The sequence below is a fragment of the Bombus pyrosoma genome, linkage group LG10, assembly GCF_014825855.1.
Source record: "Bombus pyrosoma isolate SC7728 linkage group LG10, ASM1482585v1, whole genome shotgun sequence".
Lineage (NCBI taxonomy): Eukaryota > Metazoa > Arthropoda > Insecta > Hymenoptera > Apidae > Bombus > Bombus pyrosoma.
In genome coordinates, this window is record NC_057779.1 from 14,924,416 (window position 1) to 14,938,399 (window position 13,984).

Genomic DNA, 13,984 nt, shown 5'->3' on the forward strand with positions numbered 1-13,984 from the left:
AGACGCCTGTCCATCGACGACGTAAAATCGATTCTTTAATCCTGCTACGTCCTTTGAATCATTTTTTCATCTGATCGTGTCTGTTTATCGGAATATTCCTTACGATCGAGGGAAACTCCAGTGAGGATCGTTATTGATATACGTAATTTTTCGTTACAGTTTTGTGTTAAAGTCTTTCTTAGAAGATTTAAGACCTTTTGCTCGCTGAAGCAAGAACCAGATTGCAGCATTTACATCTCAGGGACGACAGTTAACGAGCAGCTCTTTGAGGAAATTAACGTAAGTTTATCTGAAAATACAAAAAATCCTTGTCTCCGACGGAGTCAGCATAATATCGCCGTTCGGAAAAATGATTCCGGAAGAAGCATTAGACGCGCCTGCAAACTATGTTATGCAAATAAAAGACGTCGAATGGATCGAACAAAGGCACAAAAGAATTTGAAGAAAACGACAACTTATTGACCAAATTGTCCCGACCAATCTCAGCTATGTATAGAATGCTTTAAAGTTTTACATTCTAAATAATTTTTTTAATAAACCATTTTCGTATTACTTTTATAACAAACCATTTTCGTATTACTTTTATAACAATTCAACAGTTTTATTATTAAGGAATATCTTTTCAAATACCTACGACGATCCTTCGCAAGTAGTCAAATAAGCAACACCCGAATATGGGTTACGTGGCCTGACCAGAAACTTTGCTGACACCCGCATACGGGTGTCGTGGCAGTCACCGTGTTAAGGGGTCGAATACCGAAAAAAATATATAGTATGCATGTCGTAGGAAAAGTCAGAAATTATGAAAGTTTAAATATGGTCAAATTTGTGTAAAAGTTTCGAGAGCGGTCGCCTATTTGACCGCGCCGTAGGTTTAGTGACAATCTTTCCTATTATTTGAGCAGTAATTTGTTATTTAGTACTAAGGTACCTTGCTCAGTTGCGTTGCTTTGTAAGTTCCCACAGTTTTATACCAATTTGAAAAGCGTATCGTTCGCGATGAGCAAAAAGAACGGTATTGAAGAGTCTAAACCGAAACGGAGCCGGAGTCAGGGAGAATCTGCGCCTGAGCTGCCGGTCGGACAGCTCGGAAAGTGTTGATCAAGGACAAATGACAGAGCCGTTAGTTTAAGGATGCAAAAGATGCACGTTTATTCGGTAAAATAATGTACAAATAAATAGTTGTGTGTCGGGGATGAATACAATGCTTTTCATCGATCTTCCTCACCATCGCACATCCGAACGTGTAGCATACACGTTCTCTATGCTTTAAATGAGTCTGTTTCCTTCGCTCGCTCGCTTTCTCACACTCTCGCTCTCTCGCTCTTTTTCTCTGTCTCTCAAGTTTTCTCAAGTACATACTCGCATCGGTGTTTCGTTTTATTCATTTATTTCTTCTTTATTTCTCGCTGGAAACGAAAGTGGAGGCTATAATATACGTACAAAATTTCTGTGAGAACGACGTCGTCCATAGTATTACGCGAAAGACTCGATGAACGACGATTCGTCGTCGAGCCAGGGTGTAAACAATTCGTCGGATGTTCTCTTCTTTCTGTTTTCCCTTTTCTCTTCTTTCTTTTTTTGTTCAAATGTTTTTCACGATATTCGAACGATCAAATTGCCGTGGACGCTTATTTTACTCGTTTTACTATGGATTCATCGAACGACGTCAATTTTCTTTATTATCAGTGTGGGGGCGAGGGAGGAGTGTACTGTTTATGTTCCTTACTGTACTGGAGCTTTTAGTCATATATAGCGATAACCATTAATATATGCATAGGTCTTTTCGACACAGATACCGAGTATAGGGCATACTATTTTTTACCTTTATTTATTTATTTATTTATTTATTTTTTCCTTTTAATTCGATCGTGGCGATGACAGTGGTAATAACGACGAGTAACAATAATCGTAGCAATAGAAGTAATTAAACGTAATGATAAGAATAATAGCAGTAGAACGACACTGATTATTAACGTTAACGATAATCATATAATAATAATGATAATAATAAGAAGAAGAATAAGAATAATAATCGCAACAGGCGTACAAACTAGGCTAGGTGGACTTTCATAACTGATCCATACATTTAGGGGGAATTATAACGTAAGATCATGCGTCTTGGATTTACAAAACGTTCGCTGGATCGATCAATCAATCAACCATCGACTACAAACTTCGTCCGCGTTTTTCGCAAAACAACCTCAAGCAAAAAATGCAGATGTATTTAATTATCAAATTTAAATATAAAAACCTAATATACGTGTAATTGCTTTGTATATGTAAATTTGTCAATATTTTTACGATCAAACGTAATCGAACCATCGTCAAACGAGATTGTAAAAGTCTGCACTGTGAATCGCGATAACGAAAAGGAAAATTCAGATTCGGATGGCAGGTGGATGGTCCGTAGTCGAGGGTTGACGATCGATAAAAGGAAGAGGAAATAGAGGTGCCCCTGTTGGAGATGCCTCCGTTTACGACCGAATTCACAATCAGAAAGGTATCCCTTTTTCGCGATGCTCAGTTCACCTTAGCAACTGTACGCTCGTGGAAAAGTAGGCCGTATCGTATTACACCGCTACTTCCATCTACTTGGTATAAAAAAGAACCGTGGAAAACAGTAGTAACCGCTGTCGATATAAAAAATCGTTATAGCGCTCTCTATATCGGTTATTGATTGCGTGATCGTCGAGAGAAGGTCTACGTACGGCCGTTGTAACATTATTTACGTACACTAGAAACGGGGCTGGAGTTGTGGAGAACGGGGGATCGTTTCGTCGTATCTTCGATCCAAACGGAAGTCCTCGGTTCCTCGACAACGATCGATCGACTCTGGCCACGAAAATCGCCACTACTGATTTCCATACAAATAGATTTCAAAAGATCGATTCGCAAACTATACATATATACTCGATACGCAAGCATTTTTCGGCAGCACCTTCTTTACGAATAATTTAGCGTTGGTTATTTTCATTGTGTTTTGTTACCCATTTAATATTTATCTTGGACTATTTCTTTTTTTTTTTTTCTTTTTGGAACGATGACAACGCGTCGTTCGCCATTTCGAATTTTCTGCTTAGTATCGTGTGCTGCTAATGGGCAGACTGATACAACGATAGGTCCTCGGATACGGTCATTTTGACTGTGTTTGCTTTGTGTTGTTTGCTTTCTTTTTATTTTTTGGTACTTTGATGTTCTTAGTCTAGGTCTTCTAAAATATTCGATGATCTTTTTTATTTTTACCCGCTTATTGGAATAGAATGTGTACAAAATTGTATGATATCTGTATACTTCTTAGGGAACTATTAAGAGAAATTATCTTTGCAATCATTTGTGACAATCGCTTGTTTTTGTCGTGTAACCGTTAGTTTGTTTAAATGAAATGTTATTTCAGCCAATTATGTATCGACACCGATTCGCGTGTAAAATTTTCATAGTGTTGTTAACGATTGAGAAAACAACGTTTGCCCGTTAACATCGCGGAAGAACGAAGATTCTAATTGGAAATGACCGCCAGCGAATTCGAGATCAAATAAATTTCCCGGCATTCTCAAGTCAAACGTTCCTTTGACATTCTTGTTTAAGTGGCGAACGCGAAAGATTGCATATGTCTGACAAATGGCCATAATTGAAGTCATTAGAGACGTAATTTCTCCGAACTGATTATTGGTCAATGCTCCCGCGATAAATTACGAGGAATGGCTATTAAGAAATTACTTTTACGAATACCACGATCTCTTTTCTCGAACTCGTTCACCTCGAATATCTTGAAATTACAACGACGATCGAGATTCCTAGAACTTCACGATATTTTCTAACAAGTACAGAGTAGAATATCATCGATAAATGTAATTACTATGAACGCGCGATATAACATTTTTTTACCATCTGTAACCCCCAATTAATAAGTTGAAGTTTCATTTTGCCACGCTATTAACGAACAGTTTATTCACCTGTCCGTATAAATATATTTTGCAATTATAATTCTCGTGAAATCTTAGTCGTCTCATTAGGCTAGCGCTCGTATCTCGAGTTACTTTTTATCCTAATTAAAAATCATCGAAGACCTCGGTTTCGAAGCTTCGACACTTCGAACGGATCTACGTCGACGAATAAAAAAGTGAAAAGTTTCTGAACGAACTCTCGCGTAGCAAGTCCGTTTCGAACGTTTTAAGAAAACCTTTCACGTAGCATTGAAACGGGAAATTACACACGTCAACGATAATTTTCTAATATCTTCCTTAAAGCTACGAGATACGTTAACTATAGGATGACAAAGTGGAGTGGAAAAACCACTCTGAAAAGGCGTAACAGCGTTGAAATTGTAAAATGTTCTTCAAAACGTTTGAGAACCTCCCACCGTAACAAACGTCACGCGATTTCACTTTCAATCGATCGAAAAGCGCCTGTAAAAAATACCACGAGCGAGGCTGAAACGCAGAATCTATGCATTGATGTAATTTATGAAAAATGCAATTTTAATTTATGAAAATTTATGAAAAAGGGAAATATATCTCTTAGGTGCGAAGAAAGCTGAATGCCACAGACGGAAGTTAAAAAACGATTAACTGACGTCCATCAGCATTCACATTTTCCTCTGTAGCGTTCCAGCACCGTCGATAACCATTTAGAGCGCGAAATTCCATTCAAATGTCATACTGCAGTGTCTTCATTGGAACGTAGAACATGTTCGAATAAGAAATTAAAATTCTTCAATTCTTCTGCTACCTACGGTGTTTTCTACGAGCGCTCCTCGATCTCGAAGTTAGGAGATTTCACCTCGCTGTTTCACAGGGCTTGGGAAGCTGACGCCGAACGACGGACAGATCTTTTGAAATCGCTTTGTCCACCAGTCGCTTGAAACATTGGACGATGGGAATTGAAGCAACATCGCGGTCGCGCTGAATTTCGAAAGAAAAAGAATAGAAGGAACGACTTGCACGAAGAACAATCGGAATGACGCATGCGGAAAATCGGGCTTAGGGTCGGGTTAAAAGGGACAGTTTCCACCGGCGTTACATGTAAAGTATAATCGTACATCTACCGTATATATGAATACGTACATTGTATATGTAATTCCATCGTATCGTTTAATCAGCCTCTTTCATCGACAGCTATAAAACCGATATTTGAACAGAGATCGCAATTAATAATTAGCTTCGCGCGAATATCGCGTGCATGCGACTGATATAGGATCGTTAACAAGTTCAGATTGGGTGATCGCTGCCACGGACATCTGGAGGCGCGATAAGAGCGTTCAGCTTATCGATCGCGATCCTCGCGCGGATCGCCGATGTTTTTGGCCGATGTTTCCTGCGTTGCTTCACTCTCTTCGCGTCCTTAAATGGTAGTTTAATTAATCGCTTAAAATCATAACTAATAACGCCTTAAGTTACTACGCTTTTTTTTCTATCACAATATTTCTTTTTCTTTCTTTTTTTATTTTTCTTCTCTCTCTCTCTCTCTCGCTCTCTCTCTCGCTCTCTAGAAACAGAAACAAAAAGAAGGGTGGGGGCAATGAGAACGTCTCGTCTCGTCGTTTAGTCCTTTTAAATCCGCAAAGAACGAAATCCGTTCGCCTAAGTTACGTTAGGTAGACGCGTGCAGGCGCGTCGTGATCTTCCGTATGCTTCGTCTCGGCCCCGGAAGAAAGGAATGCATCGATTCGACTCGCGTATTGAGCATACGTTTCATCAGCCAAGCTTCTTCGATTCGATGATAACGAGGATGGCCGTGTCGCGCGTTTCCAAACACGCCACGCGTCTATACATGTGTGTGTGTATGTGTGTGTGTGTGTGTGTGTGCGACATATCTTCGACGAGGAATAATTCTTAAATAATTAGCAACAAGGTGTTCTCTTCCGTTCTTTCGAATCATTGATCATCATCATTTCGGTCGCAATTCGTGTCGTTCGATCGAATGATCGAAAGCGCATCGGAGACCGAGAACGTCTCGCGAGCTTTGCGTATCGCTAAACAAGAATTCTACGCATCTTTTGGCACACGCTATTCCGCACGAACAAGCGCGCTTGCCTCGCTGAATGTAACACGATGAACCTCGACCTCTTTCCTTTCTTTCTTCCATTCCTTCTTTCTCTCGTTCGTCTCTTCCTATCCGCTCGCAGACCAATTTTAGGTCGATCACCGATATCATCCGTTTGGTACGCGGCTCCTTCGCGCCGGATCGTCTCCGCTTTGCGCCACTTTGCGCACGATCGTCTCTTCCTCTCGCCAGTCTTCCCTACGGGTGCATGAACAATCGCCATACAGCGAGCTACATACGAGAACGTGTACTAGACCGTTACGATTAATGTAAATATATTGTCGGATATATCAGAAACCAGTGTTCTTCCTCTTCCGTAACATGTTTGTGGCTAGCGGCCGGATTCTGCACGATCTGCGCGGGATTAAATGCAGTTGGTAAAGCAGCTTTGATCTTCTCGGGCCACTCGAATGTATCAGCTTGTTTTGTTTTCCTTTCTTTCTTTTCTCTTGTTCTTGAGCAACGATATATGTACGACAGCATGGAGATGTATTTTCGATGGAAAATGTATCTGTTTACGAGCGTGTTCGACTGTCCAACCGCGGGCGACGTGGAAATCGCGCTCCACGCGTTTCGCTCATTTGCGCGATCATCGTGTTGCTTTGAGTTTGTGCAACAGCCGAGCAATGCTATACGATACTTCACCTGGGTTCAATCGTGTTTCGTATTTGAACGTACGGAGTCGTTATATCTCGTCGACTATGTCTTTAAGAATTAGATTTCTCGCAACAGACCCGTGTATTTTATGGAATAACGCTTCTGGTGCAAGAGATAAACTCTCGTTCGGGGCATTTACATCTCGTGGCGGGATCTTTGATACGCAGAATGGAAGAAAAAGAAAAAGACATTATTTTTGTATACCATTGAACATTTTCATACGATAAACTAGAGAAGATATGGACTGAAATACAGCATAGACCAAAAGTTCGTTCGCGGTTCTGTAAGGGAAATTCGGAAAATCGCCCGCGGTTGCAGAGTCGATAAACTTAATTCACTTGCACGTAGAAACCAACGTAGTTGAATTAGAAGAATCAGTAGATGACGTACATGCTCGCACAAAGTGGGACCCGACAAAAGTAATGAAATTATATTGGAAAATATGAAATTATAGATTTTACTGTAAAAAGTCGATTTTGGATTTTAAATATTACGCACTCCTCTGCAGTTGCAAGCATTCTCAAATTATGATTCTTCCATTTTATATTTATATTTTGTTCGGTTGATCGAGCGAAATTTCGGTCTTCGAAATTGCCTTCCTCGCTTACGAACCTCGTCATTCGACGAAACGGTTGCGATCAGTCGCCAGAGTGGAATAGCTTGTTTTGCAAAATTCCGGATACAAAGTGACGGCTTAATCTCCATGCGAACCACAAACATTTTACACTTCGTGTCTCAAGATTATGTTCTCAGGCCAACAGTTCCGCCGATCGTTTTCTCGTTTCACGTTTCGTCTAGCTACGTATTTACAGGACTAGAGTCTTATTTAAAATCTGCTGGTGCCTGCTCGGTCGCGGTTCCAATTGCCCTTTGGCGATTAAAAGCTGAATATCGAGTCGAACGATGGTTCCGACCGTAAGTTTCGGCGAATCGAGAGAACGTGCTGCTGGTCTGGTGATGCGAACGAAGCTAAAACTTAGGCGATCGGTCGAGCTAATTTCTTAGCAGTTTGCAGCTGATCGCAGCCACCGAGCAGACAGGCGAATCGTGAGCGACTCGTATGCGTTATCTTAAGTCTAGAATCTTAAAGACTATACGTGTAATTAGGGCCCACGATAATTTCCTACTCGAATTAGTCGTCCAACCATGTGTCCTCGATTTAATTTTTCATCAAAGCACTAATCCACGAAGCACCATCGAAGGGATCTTTCAACGAATCCTAAGAGTCTCATTTTCTCGATTAATTTCACCTAAGCGTTATTTGTATGTGTGTGTGTGTGTGTATGTGTGGTGTATTATCGTGGGCAGAGATAGCGCTAGATCTTATCAAGATGGTGAAATTCGTTAATTTATCTAAAATGTGACAAACAAAAGAGTTTGAAACGTTCTTCCTCCGTCGTTTCACTATCTTTGTCTATACCTTTGCTGATGTTCATTCTTCTTTTTATCTTCTTTTTTTTTTTTTTAATCTAATTTCTGAGCACGTTTCGTTCGCCTCATGCTTTTCCGTAGACGCATGTTGGACGATGACGTGCGAGTCATATCGGCGCAACGACTCGATTATTATCCTTACACACGTAAGAACGTTTATTATACCGATGCTGAAACAAACGGGGAACAATATTCTTCTATCGTCGTGAAACGTTCAACTATTCTAAGTAAATCACGAATGCACCGTGTAAAATTGATTTCTCATCTTCGACGCAACTTGCTGCAGCAACAGTGGAATGACATTTATAAGTTTACATACAGTCGAATAGCAGTCGATGTTTCTTTGCGAATGTATAAGCATGGATTTCCTTCGGTTTCTCGAAATCTCTTTTTTCCCTAATCTCGCGCAACTTTCCCGCCGCTCTTTTTCAAAAGCACATGGCCAATCTAGTGGCCGCAACGAAGAACGGATCAATTCGTTGCGAATGATTCCTCGGGGTTCATTGATTGTCGTATCTAAAGTTCTGATGGGGAAACGTTGAGTACATTCGACAGTATCACGTCCATCGTACTTCGAATTCTTTAACACTAGAACAACCCGCGATCAAATATGAGACCTGTACCAAAGGAGCGAAAGTAACAGATATAGAAAATTGTACACAATTGGAGGCAAAAGGCCACTTTGTCCATATATTTTACAAAGAATCATTCGAAATTCCAAAACTACTGCTTCGCCAATCTACAGAATTATTTCTAAAGGATCGTAAATTGGTCATTTTCGCCACTCTGGGAATTCTAGTGTTAAAATCGTTCGACTCGAACAGAAGAGTAATTCGTTTCGACATTGTATCTGGCTTCTCGACAATTTTGCGATCTTTCTGCGAACATATCCCAGTTTCTCGTATTCTTGTCTCGGCGTGCAATCGAACACGAAAACAAACTGATTCAGATACTCGTCCGGTAGATTGTCAGTGAGCTTGAACATTTAAACCGCTCGATTCTTCGTCTTCGTAGCGACGCGGAAATCTACCAACGATCCATTAATACTGGCTTTAGAAACTTAAACTACACGTTTGAATTCTTACTCGCCATCGTCTTCGAGAAGCGTTACAAGCGATTACAAATGAAAGGTTTCGCACTGATCGGATCAGCCGATTATCCGAATCATCGCCGTGAAATTCAACGAGGAAAGCGAGGGATATCCGAAGCGATTCTACGTACAGCGTTACGCAAACATCGTGCAATTGTTCGTTACAAATTACAAACAGAACGAAGGCAAAGTTTATGCGTTGTATGCTTAGGTCCAAAGCCAAAAGCCACGCCTTCGCCTAAGCGACACAACGAGGAACCTCCCGTTGTCTGTTGCTGCGTGTTCCAAATAATCACCAACGAACGTCAACTGGTGGAATCACGTTATCCACGCCGAAGAAATGGTCGCTTTCGTCGCCGCGTGTTGCTACGCGTTTCTTATTTTCCCTCTGATCTTTACTGCCGCGATTGGAAATGGGCAACAAGCAGCAACTCTCGTCACTGACAAACAGAGACATTGGACAACGAGCGCCACATCTTCCACAAACATACGACAGGTCCTCGTCGTTGCTTCAGCGAAGACGTAGCCGAAGGATCAACGCGTCGATGCTAACGACAGGCGATCGATCTCGACGAAATCCTACCCATTCGGCCGCGATCTCAATTCCTGTTCTTGAAGACCGCCGTTTCGAAGCTTCCGTAGACTTTCGCGCAAAGAATCGCCGATTCGGTTTCTCGCTTGGCTTGAAACGAGAGTCTTCCGAGTGAGGAATCTTTCGAAATATCGCGCGAGTTTCTTTCGATCGATAGGGCCAACTTAACCCTTTCACAATGTAAACGTCGACAAGCTGGCAGATACATTTTTCGGCATACAGTGTCGTATCTGAACTCTGTGTACTTTGACGATATCGAAGACAGAAATGTGAAAATTGCTTGTCGTATCGTTTGCATCGATACAGTACGCTACGTAAATAAATTTACAAATCTTTAGGTACAATCTTGAGTTCAAAAAGTTTCGTTGTAAAAGCGTAAAAATGAAAAATCCTCGGGACGCGTCAACATCGGCCAGAAGCCGAACACGCGCTTTGCTTAACGTTAATTATCTAATGAAAAAGCTGTCTAGGTTTGAAATTTGGGACTCTTCGTCGTGTTCTTACACTGTGAAAGAATTAAAATTGGACGATCGATGAACGCAGATTACTCTGAACACAGGGAATCTGACTTTTGCGTGTCGCGCTGTCGAGTAGTCGGAATTTCTTGTTTGTCCCATTTATTCGTCTACCTTCCACCTTCGAAGAGCCAGCTTGAGACGTAACTCGGAGAAAAAATTACTTTTCCAAGGGAACAAGATGCAAAGAGGTCCGCGTTAGTGTCTCATATGATATGATCGTGTTTTTTAAATTTATACGGTGTTCAATCACGCGAGGTTTAACAAATTACGTCTCGCCAAGAGACACGACGCTACAAAGCGTTCCAGCTACAGAAATGTTGGCAACGACATAGCATTTAACGCGTTGCGCCTCCGCAAATTGTTAATCGTCTCGCTTTTTCAAAGAAGGTAGACGCATCTTGTGGGTCAGATTTTGATAAGAATCCTCGCAATTCGATACGCTTCTCCTTCGTAACACGTATACGCGTAAAGGCCACAGGTGAGAAACATGATAAGTCTGTTATAGAAGAGAAATTCTTTAATTCAACACGTTGTCGATCAGTTTCATATTTGATTTTAGAATTAAATACGACTTTTTCTTATCTTCCTGAGCATTTAAAAAATAAGCATTTGAAAAAGACTGATATCAAACAAGTTAAACTAAGATTTATTTTCTATCTTCGGAAGACTTGCATCTTCGAATCTTGCAGGCTACCTGTTTTTCAACTGTTTTGTATGGTCAAACGACGTAACAGGAAAGTAAGAAAAATTGAAGAGCGCTTGTAGAAGACACTGCGGGTGGCAAGAAACAAGTCTTTCAAAGAGGAGAAGAAACTTTATGCATTAATTTAATCGAAATTCGATGTGCTCCTCCTTTCAGTTATAAAGCAAACTCAATTTCATCGATTGAATAACCGTCATACACCAAGAAACAATGAACCAATTTGCGCTTAAACTGCACACCGCAGTGTTTTCATTAGTACGCGCAACGTATTCCACTAAAAAGTCAAGATTCTCGAATCTTTGCCACTTACAAGCGCCCTTCGAATCGACTCATCATGTTTCCCCGCGTGGTCTTCACGATGCGACAAAAATAGCAGCGCTGTGCTGGCTCGAACCGAAAGAAACGAAAGGGAGAAAAAAGAAAAAGAAGGAAGACGGGCCGATTTACGAGACATAAAACAAACGAACTAGTAGCAGTTTGAAAGCGACTACGGTTGGACAAATTGTCGTTGTCTCGGCTATCACGCCGGCAGCGTGAATTATCCAGCAATTTGGGCTGGCGGGGCGATGCCGATGATCGAACGTTTGCCAATAACGCGAATTAATTTAGCTCGTCCGGCCGTCTACTCCGTTTTAATTCACACAGCCGCGGAGTCTGATATCGCCGAACCCCTTGCTCGCGACAGAGATCTGACTGCCAAGAACGAATGGCCGTGGTAATTGCGCGCGATCATCGTCACGGCGTGGCAGCCAGATCTGGCTGCAAGCGGGCACCACGCCGTGACCGATGTTCGCCGCTTTCGAAACTCGAGCACCACGATCGTCCGACAAATCTCGGATGCCGGGTGTTCGTCGCGCAATCGAGCCTCGTCATCGTTGCTTCCGCCTTTCTCTTCGTTGCCGTAGCGGCCGCTTTTCTTTTGCTGGATTCCTAAATCGATGGCGGCTCCTTGTCGCAACGATGCACAAAGCCGTGTTGCTGTTCGGGTCATCCACTTGACTGCTCGGGCAGCAGTATGCTGACCGATTTGCGATTCGCAGATCCGTTACTGGCGTTGTTCGTGTTGTTGACCGTGGCGAGGGCGGGAGGCGGTCGGTGCGATGGAGCGACCACTCGCACTTCCGGCCGCGGCGAAGCTTCCCTCAGCGGGCTTCCTACACTCGCTAGGTCCTCTGCGCTCGTCAACGTGGCCGTTCTGCGATAAACAATAATCTCGATTAATGAAGTCATGAAGAGTCGAAGAAGAAAGTATACAAATCAATGTATATTTCGTTTACAGTATATATAGTTAAGGAAATTATAAAGAGTCAAAGAAGAAATTCTCCAGGTTAATGTGTATTTTATTTGTAGTATATATATATTAAATAGTATTTATAATATTTATAGTATATGTAATTAACGAAGATAGGAAGGAGCAGAGAGAAAAGTCTACAAGTGAACGGGTATCTCACTTATACATGACATGTATAATATGTATATAGATAATGAAGTTACGAAGAATCAAAAGTGGAAGTGTACAAGTCGATCAGTTTATGCAGTTTTATTATTATACAGTTAATAGTTAATATAATGTATTTTTAGTATTATACAGTTAATAGTTAATAGAAAAGTCTACAAGTGAATGTATATCTCATTTATATTACACATGATATTCATTATAATATGTATATTGACAATGAAGTTTGAAGAATCAAAAATGGAAGTCGGTCGGTTTAAGCAGTTTTATTATTATACAGTTAATAGTTGATAAATATTATATTATATATTGTATTGTTTATAGTTGATGAAAGGTAACTTTTAACTGTATATAAATATATTCTGTATCTCGAACATTAACCCATTTTCCCACTTTTCGAACATCTCGATGAAAATGCCTAATAGATGGGAGAAAACTCAATGCCCTTAATTATTTTGTTAATGATAATTCTATCAATAACGAAGTTATCGGTAAACATTTCTTGACCCAATATGAAGATAATTTTCGTTTTTTATTAATGCAATTAACTTTCAAACTATCGATTTCTTTATTTTTTAAGTTTTACATTTCTGTAAGTATGAATAATTTAAAATATTACAGACACGAACATATTTTAGCACATAAAATTTCTTCACATTATTACATTGTTGAAGGATATTTGCGAATTTACAGGGGCATATATTTTGCAAATAGGAAAGTCACGGACGTCGAAGATATTTTGTCGTTCGAAATATGTATAACTTTCAATATTTGGACGAAATATCAGATTCAGAGGAATATTGAAACATTTTATTTATCGTGGATGATAAGAATTCTACCCTACGAAGATTTCAATTCGAAGATAGATGAACAGCCGTCGTAAAAGAGGAATTGGACCGTGTTTCTGCTGACACGTAGATTCTGTACGAAATGTGATCGGAACCGCGTAATAAACGAAGGAAATATAATACAGTGAATTTATATATTAATCGTTAAATACAGATGTATGTATTGTTTTACAGATTTTATTAAATTTCTAAATAATAATTGCAATTTCTCACGAATATTTCTATAATTCACTATTAATTATATAATTATAATTTGTTAAATTATAATTTCTCGCAATTATTTTTGGGAAACTACCATAACGCTTCATGATACTATCAGATAACAAGAATAACTAGAAAATAACAAAGAATTATGAAAACTCAATTAGTATCTACAGTATGTACAAGTAAAAATTAATTTCTTTTACACTTGTATCATAACTCGAAGAATTAAAAAATGGCAAGAAATAGGCAAAATAAGTAAACAAAAATATAGCTGAAAGACCTAAATAGATTATGCCCATCTTAAATAATGTTAAGATTGAAAGGAAAGTGTAAAATGTGTTAAAGAATGTTACAGATCTTTAGATCATATATATATAGATCTATATACAGCTATAATTCTTCTATAAATGCAAAAATACAGAATCATATATATATATATA

At 39.9% G+C, this 13,984-nt stretch overlaps 1 protein-coding gene across 5 annotated transcripts in view; it reads right to left on the bottom strand.

The window, feature by feature from the left end:
• Positions 1-1,127: 1,127 nt before the first annotated feature.
• Positions 1,128-13,984, bottom strand: part of LOC122571792 — a 215,792-nt gene continuing 202,935 nt past the window's right edge. For all 5 annotated transcript variants that reach the window (XM_043735942.1, XM_043735944.1, XM_043735943.1 and 2 more), the window contains one exon: positions 1,128-12,231. In XM_043735942.1, coding sequence (XP_043591877.1) covers positions 12,024-12,231 — 208 coding nt within the window. In that variant the 3' untranslated portion in view covers positions 1,128-12,023. The remainder of the gene's footprint in view (positions 12,232-13,984) is intronic.